This window comes from Pseudochaenichthys georgianus, chromosome 16, assembly GCF_902827115.2.
Source record: "Pseudochaenichthys georgianus chromosome 16, fPseGeo1.2, whole genome shotgun sequence".
Lineage (NCBI taxonomy): Eukaryota > Metazoa > Chordata > Actinopteri > Perciformes > Channichthyidae > Pseudochaenichthys > Pseudochaenichthys georgianus.
In genome coordinates this window covers 39434207-39453041 of record NC_047518.2, presented here as the reverse complement: position 1 = coordinate 39453041, position 18835 = coordinate 39434207, and the positions used below count along the sequence as shown (strand labels likewise).

The 18835-nt window shown below is 43.7% G+C and overlaps 1 protein-coding gene across 1 annotated transcript; it reads left to right on the top strand.

Moving 5' to 3' along the window:
* The first annotated feature begins 1327 nt into the window (after positions 1-1327).
* LOC117460698 (cell adhesion molecule CEACAM5-like) lies at positions 1328-18818 on the top strand. Its single transcript, XM_071206077.1, has 8 exons — positions 1328-1414; positions 5564-5630; positions 5918-6193; positions 6705-6980; positions 7179-7445; positions 12219-12531; positions 18266-18372; positions 18715-18818. The coding sequence occupies exons 1-8, from the start codon at positions 1328-1330 to the stop codon at positions 18816-18818; spliced, it is 1497 nt and encodes a 498-aa protein (XP_071062178.1).
* Positions 18819-18835: the final 17 nt, after the last annotated feature.

Here is an 18835-nt window from a genome sequence, read left to right as displayed (position 1 = left end):
AAATTGATAAGGTACTCACTAAACTTACGATTCATTTCACTTTTTTTCTTCCAAATGTTAATTATCCAAAGCATCGAACACCCCCCTCTATTTAAATGTAATGGTTTGGTCCTGCCTACAAACGCTGTGTGGGGCCCTTTCTAGCAGCAGAGAGTGAGAGCATGTGAGGTGGCTAGTACTTACGTGTGTACAATGTCTCAACGACTAACAAAGTCAGGCTTTCAAAAAGAAAATAAAGGAGAGAAAGACAAGAGAGAGGGACTAAAGGGCAACAGTATGTCACCCAGTTTTTCAAAAGAAAAGGTGGGTGTGGTCTATGAGTAGTGGAAATTAGTCTGTTAGCTAAGCGTAGTCCATTGTAAATAATAATTGTAATGTTTTGCTGACATTAAGTACTGTTACTATCTTCACAGAAAATGCAGAGGTTTTTCATTTCACTGCTCTTTTAGCTGACATTTAATAAATGCAGGTACATTTTTAGCAGATATTCATACTAAATCAGTTGTCCCTCCCCCTGGTGCCAGGACCAATAGTTCCATCTTTAGGCTCCGCAGCCCTGACCCCCCATAAGGCTTTGCAGTCTTGCCATGCTGTCCATTGAAAGCCAGTTGGCTAGAAAGCTGGACTTCAAGGACTTGATCAGTGACTTTGCCTGTAAGAAGGCTAGGCGCTGGGCTCTTGGTGAGTAAGGCTGAGCCAGGGCTTGTAATAACTGTTAAAGGGCAAGGCTATGGTAATGTTCCATTCAAAGATGTTATTAAAAAGGCATGTACACCATAAAAGATGACTATTGAGGTCTATTGTCAGGAATGTTAGTGTTATATCAAATAATGAATTCTACTGCAGCAGAATGTTGCACGTCTGCACAGTGTTATATGTTCACAGCTCAGTATCAGTAAATATTGTGCAGTTAGTATTGGACTACAAGATAGATGCAAGCCTGTACAGGTAGAGTTATTTAAAGCATAAATGAATCGGTTGGGTTCTGGAGGTGTGGTTACAGCAATTTTGCTTTGTTGGCGTGGCCTGTGCCTGGTGGTGGGGCCCAATGTGATATCTTTTCATGGGGCCGAAAATCCCTGGCGGTGCCCCTGAGTATAGGAAGTGTAGGTATAGGAAGAGCAGTAATGTAAGTTTTTCACCTGTGAAAGCCAGAGAGACTAGTAAAGCGAACATATTGTTGGAACTCTGAGATATCAAATGCAGAGGAAATGTCAGCCATCAAACTCTGACTGTCCTGATAAATGTGAGCCTCCGGCAGTTCTGAAAATATATCAGTGAGTAAATGCAGAACTACCTTCGTGGTGAGGTACAACGTTTCTGCATAATGAGTAAACCCACGAGGGGTCTGCCTGCAGACCTCCACTCTCAGGACAGTTCCGGTGCAGACCTCCACTCTCAGGACACCTCCACTGTCAGTACAGGAAGTGCACGCTAAGAATTCCAAAATAAAATCACCACTATCAGTACAGTGCCACTTTCCAAACAGGAAATGCACGCAAATACAAAATAAAATCGGATCGTGACACTTAATATAATACATATGTATATATGTATATATCTATCTATATATATATATACGGACATCTTGTATTGTAGTTACTATCAGTACAGCCGCAGCGCCACTTTCAGAACAGGAAATGCACGCAAATACAAAATAAAATCGTACTGACACTTATTATATACATAAAGTATATAGATATATATAAAAATAGGGACACCTTGTATTGTTTACTCTCAGTACAGCACCACTTTCCGAACAGGAAATGCACGCTAATACAACATAAAATAGCACTGACACTTATTATCTATATATATATATATAGCCTATAGATATATATATATTTTATTTATATATATAAATACGACATCTTGTATTTTAGTTACACCCGCTAGACAACAGTGGAAGGTTCGAGAAACAACCGTGTTTGCCGGGTGCACCGCGGCGGAGGTGGAGAGGTTCCAGCTGGGAACCTCCACCCCGCTGCGGGACCCGTGGGACCCCTGGACGGTGCGTCTTGGTCACGCTTCATATCGGCCGGCGCGGAGGCCCTCCGACAGTGGGTCGCGTTTGCCATTCGATCAGTGAGAGGAGAGGAGAAAAATGCAACAACAATTGTCAAAATCCGTTAATATATGGATGAGTGTGGGGGGGGGGCTGGACACAGGCCGTGGGGGGACACCCGAGACCGGGCAATGTCCCCGGTAGAAACCGGGTGAAATAACCTAAAAAATAATAAAACCGGGGAAAAGTGAAAAAAAAAGTGTCCGAAAATAGGCACTCGTGAGGCGGGCAGAGTCCCCTGTCAACTCCCGTTACATATCTCCATGGTGTCATTTGAGCGAAAAACTTTTACGAGAACCAGGCTGGGGGGGTCAAAAGGGCTTGACCAAGGCCGACCCAAAGTGCACGGTGGTCGGACTCATCACCTCCGTGATGAGTCTCCATTGTGATTTGAAAACTTCCATCAAACGAGTCCTTCGGTGGGCGGGGAAAAAACGCGTCAGAATCGTCACTTCCTGTACTGACAGTGGAGGGCTGCAGTCGGATAGTTTAAATATCAGCTCCTAAGTTCTAACCCTATCGTCTATTCCTTGACCTCTGAGTGAAACGTCACGGGGTTAAGGGATAGTGGATAGGAGAATTCAAAAGGACTTAGGAGAAGAGACTGCGGTACTTTAGAGAATCCGAATGCACTTTCACTATCCGACGTGTTTATGATGCGCCAGCGGAAGTCATGAATGTGCGTCTGCTGCTGTGGGGAAACCATGGAAACTACAGTTTTCTATACAGCGGACTACAACATGGATGTTTAATAAGAACGAGGGACTACTGTAAACTCATCTAGAGACTCTGCACCGTGCTCTGATGCTGCTGCTTTGCTTTATGAACGTGGACAACAGAGAAACATATTCTTCATGACCAAAGTTGGAATTGAAATAAAAAAGGAAAGTGAAACTTATGCTCGTCACCCTCTCCCTCCGGTCCACATTAATACCAATGATCCCAATACGTATGATTGTATGAACTAAAGATCTTAAAATCAATACAGATGTATTTATTATAAACGTTAGTCCTTAACATCTATCATTGTGTACATCACCATTCAGACATCTTTTAAAAGTTGAACAAACTCCACACAGCTCAATAAAGACTGAAATGTTGACTTTATTTGATAATTTCAGTAAAAACTAACGTTCATATTTCTCTCTTTTTGATTATAATACTGATGCACGTTCAAAACAAAGCACTTTGGCAACTTACCACCTATGTTTTAAAAAGCTTAATAAGCACCGTAACTTTCATGATATCATTTCTCGGTCATAATCGGTTGTTTCCGTGAACGGCCGACTGTTGAGTGACGGCAAATGCTGCGGCTGCAAGGCATTGTGGGGCAGCATTTTCGCTTCTCCTGGCGGTTAGGGAGGTCCAGTGGTTCCTAAACTAAAGGAGGTTATAAAGGAAGTTTGAAACCTCCTTTCCTATCATTCTCATCATTCTAGAGAATTCGAACGGCACTTATCATGGCTGCCACTGAGGGACTTCCGGGTCATTTCACTCCTTTAGGAAGGTTCCTAAGCTAAATGGACTATTCGACTTCAGCCGAGGTGTCCTGAGAGTGGAGGTCTGCACCGGAACTGTCCTGAGAGTGACGGTCTGCAGGCAGGCTCCCATGAAACCCACTGAAGCTTCAGGCTCTAAAGCTGCAAGACATCGCCCTCTAGTGGTGTAAATATGTTTGCATGACATACTGATGGTTGAAGGGACGTGAATACTACTGTGGTATTAATAATCAGACAACAGCTAATTTACATACTTTCTTTACTATGCCTATATTTGCCTATTATATATGCAAAACCTTGTACACAACCACTTATGGCATATTTGTTATCAATAATAATATGCATGAAAGAAACTAATTAGTTATCGGTATAGGTATAGATCAATTGTGCTGTTAGACCAAAGAAAACTTGAAATGATATAACAGCAATTCCACATGAGAGTCATGGCAAACTACAGTGAATATTGTTCCCATCTACAGATCATTATAATAAATGTACGGAGCATGTATAATATTTTCATTTGATATAGTATTCTGGCAATACAAAATAAGAGCCTTGGTTTTAAACATTCATGCTGTAAAAACACAAAAAGCTTTACCTTCAAACTTTTTTTTCTCTAGAATTGTAAGATTTTAAAAAGCTACTTTTTATTTCTCGGAACTCACATAAATAAAGAAATCACTTTTTTCAGATAAAAAAAAGAATCTGATTAAATTAAAGAAAGAAAAACAGAATGTTAAGCACACATCTGTGCAAATAAATACATACATATGTTAGATTTGCTTGCTTTTTATGTTTATTTGCATTTAAGAATTCTGTATCGGAGAGGATATTGAGTCTGTGAAATTATAAAGTAAAAAGGTAGCAACAAATTCAGAATAATCTAAACAATACATTTCAATTTAATTTTGTGTCAAATATTCTTGGAGATCATAAAACATTAGACTGGATAAATGAAAAGATAGACCTGCAGGTGAAGATCAGTGAAGAAATTGTCTAATCTGACCCTTTTCATGGCAACATGCTAACAGTTTAGATGTTTGACACATTTGGTTTGATTCAACAGCACCATGGTGTTGTTTGGACATCATTAATTATTTAATTATAAAGGACCTTTGAAAAGATGCTTGTTGCATACCCTGTGAAGGATCAACAGTAGAGGTAAATAACCTTACAGAGGCATTACAATGGGAAAACCCCGCCTACACACTACTTCCTTGTTTTACCTTCATATATTGAAATCAGCATTCTTTAATCCGAAAGGCAAGATGAAGGAGTATGATCTCTTTCCTATGATTTGATGATATTACAGAAAAAAATGCAGTAGCTGTGATACACTTCATCGTCCTGGGAGTCCTCTCAGGTGAGCTCTTACCGTTTGATACTCTTCAGCAGCTAAAAGTGTTTGGTCATCAAAGTTTATTCATCAATCATTGGTCAGTCAGTTTCTCTCTCAGCTGACAGAAGTTTCCCTGTTGTTTGAATCTAAAGTCTATAACGGGTTTAGAACCCAAACCTGCTGTGAAACCTGGTTAGTCATTTGAAGATCACCTTAACTTAATACAGATGTTTTGTTCATGTTTGCAGTTTAAGAAATATTTTAAAACTATAACAGAACATTGAAAACAGTCATTAGGTTTGTTGTACCAAGAGGACCTGGATTAGAATTCTTTAGAGAGCACAGATATCACTTTGTCTGCTGCTGTATTGTGTGCTGAATGATTTCTACAGTAGGTCCCTCTCTCTGTCTCTCTCCAGGTGTAACTGACGGAGCTGGTGTGCTGCCATACCGTCTGAATGCAGCTGTGGGAGGGAAAGTGATGTTCACCACAACACTGACTCCAGGAACAACTTTTCAATCAGTGAACTGGAAATTTGGTACTGAAGATATATTTATTTGGAATGTTAACAACTTCCCTGCACCAGAGTATGAAGACAGGATCACCTTCTTCATGTCTACTGGATCTCTGGAGCTCAGGAACCTGGCTCTAACTGACAGTGGAGATTACTCAGTTACCATTTTACCTGGAGCACCACCACAGGGAGCACAAGACTGGAAGTATACGGTGAGACACAATTCTTACATGTTGCATATCTTTCTCTGCTGAATGAAGATGTTGCGTAGCGATTGATTAAGTAAACAATGATATAAGGCTTTTTCTTCTTTGCACAACCATCATCTAATAAAAATATAGAAAATGTTCATATTTTCGGTGGAATGAACGTGTATAAACTTTCAATGTGAAGCCATTAATAATCAATATCTCATCTTAAACATGAGACTCACTCCCAGCCATTTCAGAATTTATCTTATATTGTAACTTTATAAAATGTTTTGTTTTTTAACCCACAGCACCAGTCTCCAATGTAAGGGTAACCTCCAGCAGCACAGAGCTGGTGGAGTTCAGCTCCGTCAGCCTGTCCTGCTCCTCCTCTGGATCCTCTCTCTCTTTCCTCTGGCTGAACAGCAGCTCTGAGGTTACAGGAAGTGACAGAGTTCAGATCACTGATGGAGGATCCACTTTAACTATAAATAATGTGATGCGCTACGACCAGGGACCCTTCAGGTGTCGTGTTTCTAATCCTGTCAGTGAGGGAACCAGTGCTCCAGTAACCCTCTCCATCTACTGTGAGTCACTTCTCCACTGAGTTGATGAACAATATGCTTATTTTAATGGTATTTCCATAAATTGTAATCAACAATATATTACACATTTGTTACTTTGAGTTTGAAGATTTATTTGGTGTACATCTAACGTCTCGTTTTCAACAAATGCTAAATATGTACAAAGAGACAATGAATTCAGTTATAGGTATACTTTTTAGATTAGCCAAATTGAACTTCATCATAATGAACATTTATCATAAAGAACTAACATTAAAAATTACAGTCTGAAAACACAGATTAGTTAAATCAATGCCAGTTTGACAAAACATTAACAAAAACTGAAATGAAAGTCCCCTCTCTTGGGCATGGCATTTCTAAAATCCTTAAAATAAACATTGTTGGTCCTTGAACCATTGTCCTAAGATAATAGGTAAAAACAATTTGTTGGCAATATGCAGCCATGAATATGAATATTGATCATGAGGTTTATTCCCCTGCAGCTTTAAACATTGTTTTTGTTTTTAACCCACAGCACCAGTCTCCAAAGTAACGGTAACCTCCAGCAGCACAGAGCAGGTGGAGTTCAGCTCCGTCAGTCTGTCCTGCTCGTCCTCTGGATCCCCTCTCTCTGTCCTCTGGCTGAACAGCAGCTCTGAGGTTACAGGAAGTGACAGAGTGCAGATCACTGATGGAGGATCCACTTTAACTATAGCTAATGTGACGCGCTACGATAAGGGACCCTTCAGATGTCATGTTTCTAATCCTGTCAGTGAGGGAACCAGTGCTCCAGTAACCCTCTCCATCTACTGTGAGTTACTAACCTGCATGCTCAGTACATTTACCTAAAAAGATCTGGCTGCAAACAGACTTTAGATAATTGTCAGAGTTAAGTGATCGTACCTTGTTTAGTTTTATTCACACATTGAGTATTAAATAATACAACAAATATCCTTGTATATGTATAACTATGCAGTTGTGAATACTAAGTTTTTGCTGCTAAATTCAGATGGCCCAGAAAATACTATTTGGACAATATCTCCGCCCAAAGAGCACCATCAGGAAGGATCAGACATCAGCCTGTCCTGCTCAGCTGACTCCGGACCTCCTGCTGTATTCAAGTGGTTTCTGAATGGAGACCTGCTGTCTGATCCGGGACCAGATCTCAGTCTGATGAACGTTCAGATGAATCAAAGTGGAAGCTACAGCTGTCAGGCCTTCAACGAGAAGACTCTGAGATATGAGACGTCTACGCCTGCATCCATCTCTGTACTGAGTAAGTTTGCATTGAGAGGTTTAATGCATACAGATGTGATAAGAAAGGTTTACTCAAATCTCTTTTCCTTACTATAAAATATCAGTTAATAAAAGGAACCTTTGTTTAACTCAAAGCAATAAACTCCTACTGTTGTGAGTATTTTGAGACTAATATAGATACAAGTACAATAAATCATTCTTTTGCAAGATCATATGCTTGATATGTTCTGGATGTGTTTCCTACATTTTTAATAACAACAGGTAAATACATTTAAATCGTTTTTATTTCTTTAATCTTTGAAACAATTACATTCGAACAAATGGAAAGAAAAGTACCTGAAAAAGTTTCATTCCTTTAACTCCCACTGTTTTGATTCAGTTGTAAAATAAATCCTACAATTAATGAAGACGTTTTCTGTTTCTGTTTGTCAGCGTGGAAACTGACAAACTATCTTCCTACGAATATATATAGATATATATATATATATATATATTCGTAGGAAGATAGTGCTGTCAAAATTATCGCGTTAACGGCGGTAATTAATTTTTTGAATTAATTGCGTTAAAATATTTAACGCATGTGCAGAATGGCCCGCCCCATACGTGCCACCAGTGGCAGGGCCAGGGTATGGCTGGGGTAGGCTACACCCATATAAAGAAATGGCTTTATGGAGATGATGTTAAAGTAAGCAAAATAAAGTCTGCCAACTCGCGGAGTAAATTGCACAGACAGCAATTAGTAAGATTGATTTCAGTAGCCACGGTTTTCAAAACTTTTGTCACGTAGTGATCGTCTTCTCAATAGAACATCTTTGATAACGGCGTGGTGTTGTTGCAGGAAGTCCCGACGCAGAATACTTTTGCTGTAGTACAGGGGTGCACATAATAACTGGTACGCAGGTTATGTAATCTGAAATGCGTACCGTCACTTGTGTCACAAAGCGCATTTGCGTACCGACGTACTTGTGAAGCTTTTCCAGAAGGCGGTTAGATCACCGGACGACAGAGTCGGTCTCCGTGTGCACAGACAGGGCTGCTGTTAACGTCGGTCTGTACAACGGACTTGCCAAAACTACGTCAACCGGCTGCGGAGGGAGACTCCCCCCTTCACTGGAGAACTGCGCTAAAACAGCTGATCACAACGTTCACAGTAGGCTTGTTTGAGACACATTGCGGCTCGCCTCGAAAGTAGACGAGAGTAGCCGATCGCAGCCGGGGGAGGTGTCAAAAAGCTCGTCTTAAGTCGGACAGCTCGGACTCGGAGTCGGCTTGACTGGCTGGGTTTGCAATGGCGGAAATTGCGTTGGCGTTTTTCGTTGCAGATGAAGTGGATGCAATAGAAATCCCACATGTATTGTATGGAGAATGACATGATGATCCGCACACATGAGGCTTCATGAGCATGCATTGAACAGACCTGCTGCTGTGTTAATTCTTTAGCTGCCACTTTAAGCTTTATGATGTGTACAAAATGGATGTAATTTGATTTAATCTTGCCATTTTAAATGATGTATTCAATAAATAAGGTTAAACCAAATCATTACATTACAATAGATTTTATTTTAATGATTTGGTTTAACTTAAAGAGAAACTTTATTGTTATTGCACATATTACAGGTACTGAGACAACGAAATGCAGTTTAGCTTCTAACCAGGTGCAACAAGCAGTGAAGTGGAAAGTAATGTACACAATCTACAGAATAACATATAGAATGAATTGAATGATGAATAAACAGTGGGGTATGAATACACTAGATATCAGCCTGTGAGCAGTATGAACAGTGTGTATGAATATGCTAAGATATATAAAGTATGAAAACGGTAAGCAGTATAGTATAAAATATATAGATATTAATTTCATGATGATAAACATTGTGGAACAATGATGAAAATGGGAATGGATGTGGCGACGTAAAACTGACACAAAACAACAACAAACTTTTGCCAGCCAATTGGAGAGCTTCATCAGCAGCACGTGGTAAAAACCACCAATGAGCGCTCAGCTCGAGATACCAGCGAGCCGTTTCCCATCAAGCATTTCGCTTCCGCAGCTCGTGGAGAGCAACTGTGCCAACTCGCCTCGCTCTCAAGGCTGCGGGCGTCTTTGTCCCGCGAGATTTCAAAGTCTCATGTGGGCGAGCCTCCAGAGCAAGTCGGACAAAATGACTAACCATCATGCAACGCACGAGCAAGACGTTGATCGCAACTGCGCAGGTCTGCGCAGGTCTTGCTTGTCTCAAACAAGCCTACTCTGTGGTCACGAAGTACTCCACTAGCCCCCCCCCGACTTTCCTGAAGTACTTCCCCGTTGATATCAACACGTAATGAATTAAGACCCCACGGTTTGATGATTGATAGGTGTGTGGGTTGTCTTTCGTTTTGACACGCAGAACAATGTTATAATAAACATAGATACTGTATGTTAAATGGATATATCCGCCTTCTTTCATTTATCTTTCCATTCCCACAACAATATACATAAATAAATGGCATATTTTGGACATAGTTCGAATGGTGATTAATCATGATTAATTAATTTTTAAACTGTGATTAATCTGATTAAAATTTGTAATCGTTTGACAGCCCTAATATATATATATATTGTAAAGTTATAGAGTATAGATGATATTTCTGAGCGATTGGTTGTCCAAAACAATGCATTTAAAAAAAACTGTTGGCAGTCAGACACTCGGCATGTTACGTATATATTCAGGGGGAAGTCAATCAATCAATCAATCAATCAATCAATCAATGTTTATTTATATAGCCCAATATCACAAATGTTACATTTGTCTCAGTGGTCTTCACAGTGTGTACAGAATATCAGTATGACAATACGACACCCTCTGTCCTTAGACCCTCACATCGTACAAGGAAAAACTTCCAAAGAAAACCCAGTTTAAAGGGAAAAATGGGAGAAACCTCAGGGAGAGCAACAGAGGAGGGATCCCTCTCCCAGGACGGACAGACGTGCAATAGATGCCGTGTGTAAATTGAAAAGATAATACATTTGCAACATAGGTAGTCCAAATGTTTGGAAATGCATGTGTGTATAATAGGAAGATGAATCCACGAGGATATCCATCCAGGACCTATGATCCAGGACCACAGCCACGACTCAAGATCCAGCGCTCGCGATCCAGGACACAGGACCGCAGGATCATCCATGACTCCGGATCCCAGCGTATATAGACACCAAAAAGAAAGACATTTGGGGAAGCTGGGTTAATCGGAACATGAGTGTACACGGGTATAGACAGAGAGAAGGAAGAAGTAAGATGTCCCCCGACAAACTAAGCCTATATCAGCAAAACTAGGGGCTGAATCTAATCAGCCCTAACTATAAGCTTTATCAAAAAGGAAGGTCTTAAGCGCACTCTTAAAAACGGATAGGGTGTCTGCCGCCCGAACACAAACTGGAAGCTGATTCCACAAATGTGGAGCTTGATAAGAAAAGGCTCTGGCTCCCATTGTACTTTTAAAGATTCTAGGAACAACCAACAACCCTGCATTCTTGGAACGCAATGCCCTAGTAGGACAGTAGGGTATAATGAGTTCTTTAAGGTAAGATGGCGCCTGCCCATTAAGGGCTTTGTAGGCGAGAAGAAGAATTTTAAATTCTATCCTGTGTTCTATAGGGAGCCAGTGTAAGGCAGCCAGAACAGGAGTAATGTGGTCCCTTTTCCTAACTCTGGTTAGTACACGAGCCGCAGCATTTTGAATCAGCTGAAGCGACTTGATTGACTTCTTGGTACTCCCTGATAATAAAGAGTTACAATAATCCAGCCTAGAAGTAACAAATGCATGGACTAGTTTCTCTGCATCGTTTTGAGGCAAGATATGCCTGATTTTTGCAATGTTACGTAGATGGAAGTAGGCGGTCCTTGAAATTGATTTTATGTGGGCGTTAAAGGATAAATCCTGATCAAATATAACACCAAGATTCCTTACAGTCTCACTGGAGGCCAAATTAATGCCATCCATAGTTAGTATGTCTTTAGATAATTTGTTTCGTAGATTCTTCGGGCCAAGTACAATAACTTCAGTTTTGGTCGTGTTTAACATCAAAAAGTTTAAGGTCATCCACGTTTTTAAGTCCTTAAGGCAGTCTTGAATTTTATTTAGATGATTAATTTCATCAGGCTTGATTGATAAATATAGTTGAGTATCATCCGCATAACAATGAAAGTTTACAGAATGATTCCTTATAATATTGCCTAACGGAAGCATATATAATGTGAACAAAATAGGTCCGAGCACTGAGCCCTGTGGCACTCCATGGCTAACTTTGGTTTGCGTGGAAGATTCATCGTTAACACGTACAAACTGAGAGCGTTCAGATAGATAGGACCTAAACCAGCCTAAAGCAGTTCCCTGTATGCCAACTAAGTGCTCTAGTCTTTGCAATAGGATATCATGGTCGATAGTATCAAATGCAGCACTAAGATCGAGCAAAACAAGAATAGAGACAAGTCCCTTGTCTGAGGCTATTAGAATATCATTTGTGACTTTAACCAGAGCTGTCTCTGTGCTATGATGTGTTCTAAAGCCAGACTGAAAATCTTCAAATAAATCATTGTTTTTTAAGTAATCACACAACTGTTTTGCGACCGCTTTCTCAAGAATTTTTGAGAGGAACGGAAGATTAGAAATAGGTCTATAGTTGGGGAAGTAGAAACATGTTCCCATCTTATAAAGAGGAACTATTCCTTTTATATTTATTCACTCAGGCATTAGATCAGCTTCTTTTGTTCCTGCTTTTATATCTTTCACCTGATCTTTTGCCCCACAGAGAAAGTATCCGGCGCTTCTGTCACATCTCCATCAAACCGGCCGATTGAGGGGAACTCTTTCAGATTAATCTGTGACGCTGCTGGCTCTGTCTTTACCAGAGAGTGGAGAAAGGGAGGCTTAGATCTGACTCTGACTGTAAACATGACCCTCACCAACAACAACAACAACAACAACAACAACAACAACAACAACAACAGCAGAGAGCTGTCTTTTAGCAGTCTGAGTAAAGACCACACAGGAGATTATTCCTGTATTATCAGCAACCCCCTCAGCAGCGAGGAAGCAAAGTACTCCATGATTGTTAACTGTAGGTAACAAACTATAACTCTACTGTTCACAATGATACGTTCAGATTATTGAGGAACTATTGAACACGTTTTATATTCTTCCAAATATCTGTTTTCCAGACGGACTAGAAACAGTTCAAATCACAGGTCCAAGTCAGATACATGTTGGAGGCACATTTAAATTAACCTGCTCAGCTGCATCTGTACCAACTGTCAATTACACCTGGGGCCTATACTACGAACCTGGTTCAACCTAACCTGGATATGTTTGAGTTAGCCGGTTGGCCTAATCCAAAACATACGCGCTCTCGCTAAACTGTACTACGACGCTGGTTATCAAGTGGATCGCTCAAGCCAGCCGTGTCCTATCTAGTTAGGTGCGCGTTCACATGAAAGGGGTGGTATCTGGAGCATTCGACCAATCACGAACATGGAGAAGCGCACTGACAGCGCAGCGTCATACTTCCTGAATGAAAAGTGAACTTTAATACTAGTCAAATATGAAGAAGTTAAACTTTAAACATCCATGACTTAAACACTTTATCCAGGATAAAAGCCACATAGCTGCACCTGCAAGGTGAATACAGCTGGCAAAAGAAAAAGTGTTTGAATGCGTACATTAACAGGTTTATGATATCACTGCCCCGTCTAAAACACGATCTGACTTTAATTACATTTGACTCGAGTGTTTTGTCAACTTAATGTGTTGCTTAAAATAATACTTCTGCATACAGTATGTGACACTGTGAGTGTTGCACGGCCAGATACGGCTCAGCTGACTCAGATCAGGAGATATATGATACATTATGAAGTGATATGCCGCGGACTGTACTTAATGTACTTTGATCCGGTTACTTATGTTGTGGCCGATATTTAAGTAAGCTTTCTTAACGCTAATGTTATAATAGTCAGATTGCTCTGAAGATGGAGGTGATATTCTATTCATGTTCACGTTCACACAGTCGGTGATTTTTGCCGGCCGTCTTTCCTGCGACGGCAGCTTTTCTGTATTTCCTTTCTCCTGTAATATGACTTGATCGCTTTAAACTCCGCACACTGAGCTCTGATTGGTCAGCAGGCGGTGCTTTCACTGAGTTGAGCTCTTAGCCTGCAACCTAACCTGGGGCCTATACTGCGAACCTGGTTCAACCTAACCTGGATATGTTTGAGTTAGCCGGTTGGCTTAATCCAAAACATACGCGCTCTCGCTAAGCTGTACTACGACGCTGGTTATCAAGTGGATCGCTCAAGCCAGCCGTGTCCTATCTAGTTAGCTGCGCGTTCACATGAAAGGGGTGGTATCTGGAGCATTCGACCAATCACAAACATGGAGTAGCATACTGACAGCGCAGCGTCATACTACCTGAATGAAAAGTGAACTTTAATACTAGTCAAAAATCCATCCATCCATCCATCCATCTTCTCCCGCTTATCCGTGGTCGGGTCGCGGGGGTAGCAGTTCCAGCAGAGAGCCCCAAACTTTCTTTTCCCTGGCGACATCAACCAGCTCTGACTGGGGGATCCCAAGGCGCTCCCAGGCCAGCGAAGAGATATAATCCCTCCACCTGGTCCTAGGTCTACCCCTTGGTCTCTTCCCAGCTGGACGTGCCTGGAACACCTCCCTAGGGAGGCGCCCAGGTGGCATCCTAACTAGGTGCCCGAACCACCTCAACTGGCTTCTTTCGACGCGAAGGAGGAGCGGCTCAACTCCGAGTCCCTCCCTGATGACCGAACTTCTCACCTTATCTCTAAGGGAGACACCAGCCACCCGGCGGAGGAAACCCATCTCGGCCGCTTGTATCCGCGATCTCGTTCTTTCGGTCATGACCCATCCTTCATGACCATAGGTGAGGGTAGGAACGAAAATGGCCCGGTAGACAGAGAGCTTTGCCTTCCGGCTCAGCTCCCTTTTCGTCACAACGGTGCGGTAAAGCGACTGCAATACCGCTCCCGCTGCTCCGATTCTCCGGCCCATCTCACGCTCCATTGATCCCTCACTCGAGAACAAGACCCCGAGATACTTGAACTCCTTCACTTGGGGTAAGGACTCATTCCCTACTTGGAGTGGACAGTCCATCGGTTTCCTGCTGAGAACCATGGCCTCAGATTTGGAGGTGCTGATCCTCATCCCAGCCGCTTCACACTCGGTTGCGAACCGATCCAGTGAGTGCTGAAGGTCGCAGACCGATGAAGCCATCAGAACCACATCATCTGCAAAAAGCAGTGGTGCAATCCTTAGTCCACCAAACTGCAGACCCCCCCCCCCACGACTACGCCTCGAAATCCGATCCATGTATATTACAAACAGGATTGGTGACAAAGCGCAGCCCTGGCGGAGGCCAACCCTCACCGGAAATGGGTCCGACTTACTGCCGAGGACCCGGACACAGCTCTCGCTTTGGGAGTACAGAGATTGGATGGCCCTGAGTAGAGACCCCCTCACCCCATACTCCCGCAGCACCTCCCACAGTAACTCCCTGGGAACCCGGTCATACGCCTTCTCCAAGTCTACAAAACACATGTAGACCGGATAAGCGTACTCCCAGGCCCCCTCCAGGATCCTTGCGAGAGTAAAAAGCTGATCCGTCGTTCTACGACCAGGACGGAATCCGCATTGTTCCTCCTCAATCTGAGGTTCGACAATCGGCCTGACCCTCCTTTCGAGTACCTTGGAGTAAACTTTCCCGGGGAGGCTGAGTAGTGTGATGCCTCTGTAATTGGCACACACCCTCTGATCCCCCTTTTTGAAAAGGGGGACCACCACCCCGGTCTGCCACTCCTTCGGTACCGTTTCCGACTTCCACGCAACGTTGATGAGACGTGTCAACCATGACAGTCCCTCAACACCCAGAGCCTTCAGCATTTCTGGGCGGATCTCATCCACCCCCGGGGCTTTGCCACTGTGGAGTTGTTTGACGACCTCAGTGACCTCCCCCCGGGAGATTGGCGTTGATCCCCCGTCATACTCCAGCTCTGCCTCTAACATAGAGGGCGGAGTTGTCGGGTTCAGGAGTTCCTCAAAGTGTTCCTTCCAACGTCCCAACACTCCATCAGTTGAGGTCAACAACGTCCCATCCTTACTGTACACAGCTTGGATGGTTCCCTGCTTCCCCCTCCTGAGGTGTCGGACAGTTTTCCAGAACAACTTTGGTGCCGCCCGAAAGTCCTTCTCCATGTCTTCTCCGAACTTCTCCCACACCCGCTGCTTTGCCTCGGCCACGGATGAGGCTGCTGCCCTTCGGGCCTGTCGGTACCTTGCAACTGCTTCGGGAGTCCCCCGGGATAACAAATCCCTGAAGGCCTCCTTCTTCAGTCGGACGGCTTCCCTGACCACCGGTGTCCACCAGGAGGTTCGAGGGTTACCGCCCCTTGAGGCACCTAAGACCTTGAGACCACAGCTCCCCACCGCGGCTTCGGCAATAGAGGCTTTGAACACCGACCACTCTGGTTCAATGTCCCCAACCTCCACAGGAATGCCCGAAAAGCTCCGCCGGAGGTGTGAGTTGAAGGCCTCCTGAACTTGGGCCTCCTCCAGACGTTCCCAGTTCACCCGAACTACACGTTTGGGCTTACCAGGTCTATCCAGAGGCTTCCCCCGCCACTCGACCCAACTCACCACCAGATGGTGATCAGTTGACAACTCCGCCCCTCTCTTTACCCGAGTGTCCAAAACATACGGCCTCAGGTCCGATGATACGATAACGAAATCGATCATGGACCTTCTGCCTAGGGTGCTCTGGTACCACGTACACTTATGAGCATCCTTATGTTCGAACATGGTGTTTGTTATGGCCAATCCATGACTAGCACAGAAGTCCAGTAACAAACCACCACTCCGGTTCAGATCAGGGGGGCCGTTCCTCCCAATCACGCCCCTCCAAGTGTCTCCATCATTGCCCACATGTGCGTTGAAGTCTCCCAGCAAGACTAAGGAGTCCCCTTCAGGAGCCCCATACAGGACTCTTTCCAGGGTCTCCAAGAAGGCCGAATACTCTGAACTGCTGTTGGGTGCATAAGCACACACAACAGTCAGAGTTTTCCCCCCCATAACCCGCAGGCGTAGGGAGGCGACCCTCTCGTCCACTGGGGTAAACTCCAACAACGAAGCACCTAACCGGGGACTTGTGAGTATCCCCACACCCGCCCGGCGCCTCACATCTTGAGCAACTCCGGAGAAGAATAGAGTCCAACCCCTATCCAGAAGTAAGGTTCCAGAGCCGACGCTGTGCGTAGAGGTGAGCCCAACCAGATCCAACTGGTACCGCTCCACCTCCCGCACAAGCTCCGGCTCCTTCCCCCCCAGAGAGGTGACGTTCCACGTCCCCAAAGCCAGCTTCTGCCGCCCGGGTCTGGTCCGTCGAGACCCTCCGCTTTCACTGCCACCCGTCTGGCAGCGCACCCGACCCCATCGATGTTTCCCGTAGGTGGTGGGCCCGCGGGACAGAGAAGCGGAGGTGTTGCCCACGTTGCCTTTTCGGGCTGTCAAAAATGAAGAAGTTAAACTTTAAACATCCATGACTTAAACACTTGATCAGGATCAAAGCCACAGAGCTGCACCTGCAAGGTGAATACAGCTGGAACAGAACACGTGTTTGAATGCGTACATTAACAGGTTTATGATATCACTGCCCCGTCTAAAACACGATCTGACTTCAATTACATTTGTCTCGAGTGTTTCGTCAACTTAATGTGTTGCTTAAAATAATACTTCTGCATACAGTATGTGACACTGTGAGTGTTGCACGGCCAGATACGGCTCAGCTGACTCAGATAAGGAGATATATGATACATTATGAAGTGATATGCCGCGGACTGTACTTAATGTACTCTGATCCGGTTACTTATGTTGTGGCCGATATTTAAGTAAGCTTTCTTAACGCTAATGTTATAATAGTCAGATTGCTCTGAAGATGGAGGTGATATTCTATTAATGTTCACGTTCACACAGTCGGTGATTTTTGCCAGCCGTCTTTCCTGCGACGGCAGTTTTTCTGTATTTCCTTTCTCCTGTGATATGACTTGATCGCTTTAAACTCCGCACACTGAGCTCTGATTGGTCAGCAGGCGGTGCTTTCACTGAGTTGAGCTCTTAGCCTGCAACCTAACCTGGTCCCGACCAGGTTAGCTGCTTAGCATATATTACCATGGAGATCTAGCCTGCTAAAAAGAGAACCAGCTTCGTAGGACCGGAAAGCCGGAGTTTTCCCTGAATTTAGCCGGCTAAGCGAAAATCCTGCTTCGCAGTATACCCCCCTGGTCCCGACCAGGGGCCTATGCTACGAAGCTGGTTCAACCTAACCTGGATATGTTTGAGTTAGCCGGTTGGCCTAATCCAAAACATACGCGCTGTCGCTAAACTGTACTACGACGCGGGTTATCAAGTGGATCGCTCAAGCCAGCCGTGTCCTATCTAGTTAGGTGCGCGTTCACATGAAAGGGGTGGTATTTGGAGCATTCGACCAATCACAAACATGGAGAAGCGCACTGACAGCGCAGCGTCATAGCTCTGATTGGTCAGCAGGCGGTGCTTTCACTGAGTTGAGCTCTTAGCCTGCAACCTAACCTGGTCCCGACCAGGTTAGCTGCTTAGCATATATTACCATGGAGATCTAGCCTGCTAAAAAGAGAACCAGCTTCGTAGGACCGGAAAGCCGGAGTTTCCCCTGAATTTAGCCGGCTAAGCGAAAATCCTGCTTCGTAGTACACCCCCCAGGATGCCGAACACCGGGGCGATAATCAATTCTGCTGTGATTTATAGAACCAACTCTGAACTCTCTGACAGTGGGAACTACTTCTGTGAAGAGAGGAATTATATAACCGGGAGAAAATCATCAGCGGTCCATGAACTGAGCGTAACACATACAGGTAGCGAGTTAGTAGTAAGAGTACATTCAAATCAGAAGGAACATCTTAGCGGGCTCCAAAAAATCATTATCATTATTATAAAACCGGCACGTGTATAACCAGAATTAAGGAACGTGACATCTCTCAAAATCTTAAACTCAAATCAAACAATCAAACATGCTGTTCTAATCTGTAACGCTTATGATTTTATCTTTTTTAATTCTCTGTGCCTGTGAGCTTTTGTTTGCTCTTATGTGCTTGTGCTTATTTGTGCCTTTTATCCGCTGGGATGATGAGATGAAGAGACAGTTCCCGTTTACAGAATGATGTAAAAGTCATGTTTTATCTCCTGTTTTATTTTAGTACCACCAGGCTGTTCGGCTGGTTGCATCGCTGGAATAGTAATCGCTGTTTTAGTCGTCATTGGAGCTGTCGGTGGAGGGTACTACGTTTATAACACAAAGTAAGTTGAAACATCTAAACT

Excerpts from the sequence above, each read along its gene's own strand:
- LOC117460698 (XM_071206077.1), top strand. The coding sequence starts at position 1,328 with ATGAGTAAACCCACGAGGGGTCTGCCTGCAGACCTCCACTCTCAGGAC. Across the intron at positions 5,631-5,917 it reads CACAAGACTGGAAGTATACG|CACCAGTCTCCAATGTAAGG; the intron begins GTGAGACACAAT and ends TTTAACCCACAG. Across the intron at positions 7,446-12,218 it reads TGCATCCATCTCTGTACTGA|AGAAAGTATCCGGCGCTTCT; the intron begins GTAAGTTTGCAT and ends TTTGCCCCACAG.